Source organism: Sinocyclocheilus rhinocerous, unplaced genomic scaffold (genome assembly GCF_001515625.1).
Source record: "Sinocyclocheilus rhinocerous isolate Xijiao unplaced genomic scaffold, SAMN03320098_v1.1 scaffold25, whole genome shotgun sequence".
NCBI lineage: Eukaryota > Metazoa > Chordata > Actinopteri > Cypriniformes > Cyprinidae > Sinocyclocheilus > Sinocyclocheilus rhinocerous.
The window spans coordinates 670461-674406 of NW_015647048.1; the positions used below are offsets into that span (position 1 = coordinate 670461).

At 35.5% G+C, this 3946-nt stretch overlaps 1 protein-coding gene across 1 annotated transcript in view; it reads right to left on the bottom strand.

Annotated features, from left to right (window-relative positions):
* Positions 1–2254: 2254 nt before the first annotated feature.
* LOC107708581 (cAMP-dependent protein kinase catalytic subunit beta-like) overlaps positions 2255–3946 on the bottom strand; it is an 11255-nt gene continuing 9563 nt past the window's right edge. The window contains exon 9 of the mRNA XM_016512844.1: positions 2255–3739. Coding sequence (XP_016368330.1) covers positions 3614–3739 — 126 coding nt within the window. The 3' untranslated portion in view covers positions 2255–3613. The remainder of the gene's footprint in view (positions 3740–3946) is intronic.

The window sequence follows — 3946 nt, forward strand, 5'->3', positions numbered from 1 at the left end:
CTAATCTTCTGGCGCCCCGTGCTGCACAGAATTGTTAGTACATGTTTCATCTGTTGTGCACAGATAATTTGACATGTCCACAGATTGTTCTGAATTATGAAGTATCAATCGTGATAGCTTACTTCGGCTATCAGGTCAGGAAATCTGGCGAAAACAATATAGAGAAACTGATAAGTTAGGACAGAAGAAATGTCAAATTTACCATCACGCATATAAACAGCAGTGTTAGCTACTGTGTTTTTAATGCTAAGGTAATATAACAAAAAGTAGTGTTACACGTACGTCTGCGAGATGTCTGTTAAAGATCGCTTCATCTGGAAAGCATCTGCTGTGTACAAACATCTGATAGACGTCTCTAAGATGTCAGTTTTACATTCATTCTAAATCATAAACATCTATTTGACATCTGATAGGAAACGTCCTATAGACGTATTGCAGATGAGCAAACACTCAAAAAAATAGACGTCTCCATCATGTACGTGTGCTATCAACAGTGATGTGTCACCAGCATAAATCAGAAAAGAACACTCTTATCTTGCACAGGTTCATCTGTTACTCAAGCACTGCAGGAAAAACATCCATCTCTCCTCCTCTTACATGCATGCATATTTCCATCTCTTACAACAACTCCCCCTAGTGGTACTTCTTAACCTACAGACTTTGTAATTGAACACAACAAGCAGCATATCTTTTGTGAAACATTAAAAAAAAAGTTGCTCGCCTCGGCATCCGTTTTCAGGCCTTCCTGCTCTCTAGCGTCTCTTTAGCGCTGGAAAGATTTTCCGATATTAACGCAGGTCCAGCTCTTGCCTGATCGTAACCCAGTTCTTTTTTTTTTTCGTTGATATTCCTCTGACATTTTTCTTTTTGGTAATTTTTCAAATTTTCTCCGAATAAGAAGACTTGCAAGTGCATAATAAATGTCAGAACTGCTTTTTTGATTTGTACTCTTGACACGTTAACAATTGCAAACAGTTGAACAAACAGTTCCATCACGCTATGCATTACTGTAACTAATGTTAACACTGCAGCTGTAGTTCTTCATGTCACTCAGCCATTCATACTGCAGTTCTCAGTGAAGCCACTCCGTTAGCAATTCCCCAACAAATGCTGGGACTATTCCCATCATCCTACAAGTGAAGACAACACATTGGACCGAAGACCTCCGTGTTTAACCTGAGGCTCTGGATTACAGGTAATAATGTTGTAAATAACGTTCAGTTTCATGCACAGACTGATCGTTTCGCTTCCTCAGGGGTATTAATTTTGTGTTGTCTGATTTTTTTTTTTTGGACTCTCACAGTGACGGTATCACTATAAAAAATGATTGTGATTTTAACAGTAAAAGACTGTAAAAATGCTACAGTAAAAACCTGTTAACTGGTTAACAGTAAGTTTCCATACTATATTCGGTGAATAAATGTAATTACATTTAATGCAATTTTACAGTAAAATACTGTTAAAAATACGGTTTTTGGAAGTGAAAAAGAAAAAGCCATTGTATAATTTACAGAGAAAAACTGTAAATTGACACTCCCAGAATTCCCAGCATGACACTTCATAGTTGATGTTTTTTTTTTGTTGTTGAAATAACATGTTTCTTATTAACATCAAATTAAATTTTTTGGGTCAACTATCCCTTTAACTTTACGATCACGTGATCATATAAATATTGCTCAATCATACAAAAAATCCTCAATGGTTGTCAAGCATCAAGAAAGCAAGTTTTTGCTTGCATATTTGATTTGCTCTATGTATGTGCATTGATCAATGTTCATATGTGAATAAAAACAATCGTAGCTCTTCAGAAAATTTGTATTAAACCATTTGATTCAAATGGATTACTTGACGTCATTGTGAACTTTTTGAAGCATCTAAGTTTTGAAGGAATGGACTTTTAATGGAGGGACAGAAATCTCTCAGGTTTTATAAAAAATATCTTGCTCTGTGTTTTGAAGATGAACCCAAACGTATGAATTTGGAAAGACATGAGGGTGAGTAATGGATGCGTTTTAATTTTTGAGTAAATTAACCCTTTCACTATTTTTAAAGTTGTATAAAAGCAATCGCATTCGCGATTTATTGTCCATTTTGAAAAGGTGGTTTTTAAAATCATTCATTGCAATTAAAAATAAAACCCTAAACGTTATGGAAAAATTTCTTCAGAGTACAAAGATCACGTATATACACATTCAAAAGAACAACCAGTCTTAAAAATAAAATTTATTAGCATCTCTCTAATGTGTGTGTATAAATAAAAACATGTATAAGAAATAATGCATATACGCATTATGAGCTGAACAATAACTGGATTATAGGTGATACAAAGGAGAAGAGGCTTACTAACCTCCATTATTTCTCTCTTCACTCTTTCTTTGTAACATATTCAGTTTCTTAGTATAATGTCTGTGAGAACGTACCTCAAAACTCAAACTTATCAAACAATATGCATATATCTAGAAGTTTCAACACTACATTCGGTCATAAGAATAAAAGAACGACAGAAGTTCAACAGCAACAATGGAGGAGACAACATGGAGTTTTGGCAGTTTTACAATTTTCAGTGAAGAGAGAACGTTGCAAAACAGCTTCAACATTGACAAATTAAAACGGTGAACGGAGAAGTGCCTCACTGTGATAATCTAACTCATCCTACAGCAGCTGCACCAATGCATTTGCTGTTTTTCTTAAATATCCGACGATAAACAGCACTGTTAAAATGATCAAAGTGAAACAATCTTTAAAGGTTGTATCTTATATTTCAGAACAAAACCTTTGTATAATGAATAAAAATGCACAAAAGTGGTAAAATGAGATATATTTTATATTGCTAACAACACCTGTCAGTATATGCATGAGACTGGACCTTCCACTGTAACATCGTGATACAAAGATCACTGTAACATCTGTAATGCAATCATTCTGTGGGCTCTGTTATATCGAGTTTCTAAGGCAAATCTGAAGAGTTAAGACCTCCTCCTCTGCCGTTCACAACACAATGGTTTTGGTCATGCTTTCAACACACAACGTGGTTTAAATAAAATAAAAAACACTGAATTCGACATATGCACACGTAACAAAAAAAAATTGTCAGTTGTTTTGGTCTAAAGGTGAAATTAATAAAAACGACATACACGTGTAACACCAAAAATGCCAATAGGTACAGGCAACGGCCACCTTTCAAATAACAACACTGTATGACGCCGCCATGAAAAAATAAAAAATAAAAAAAAACAGAGTAACAATGCTGAATTGGCCTTTTTGTGTTTTCCCCCCAAAGTCCGTGTTTTAAATGCCATCTGTCAAATGGGGGAACACAATGTCAAACAGGTCGTTTGACAAAGCGAAAACGGAGTAGGAAGAGAGTGAACTGAAGGAGCAGGAGATGTGCCAGTGTATGAACCCCGGTGACCTCTAAAGCCCGATGGAATGAAGGAAGTACACAAGAACTCTGACGGTGATGTGCTTTCTGCTCATCCCTTGTCTTTAGAGTGCAAAGATACCCTTATTTGATATGTTGTGTGATGCACACACAAACACACACACATATACATATATAGAGAAGTAAATATATGTATATATGCATACATGTCTAGCTTTGATGTGTCCGTAACTAAAACTCGGAGAACTCCTTTGCGCATTTTTCTGTAACAGATACACGAATGTCTTCCTCTTCATAGTCGTCAAAGTTGCTTGTGTCTCCAGGACCTCGGCACTTTGGTATGAACGGCGCCTCCACCTGGTGGGTGATAGGAGACACTGAACAGTTAATGGAGAAGTACATGACATTATGACATCCTTGTTCACTTGTAACTCATATACACACATACATACATATACATATATACACATACATACATATACATAAATATATATATAAACAGCCTGCATACACAAACTTAAAACCTCTCTTCCTAAAAAAATTATAATAAATAATTAATAATAA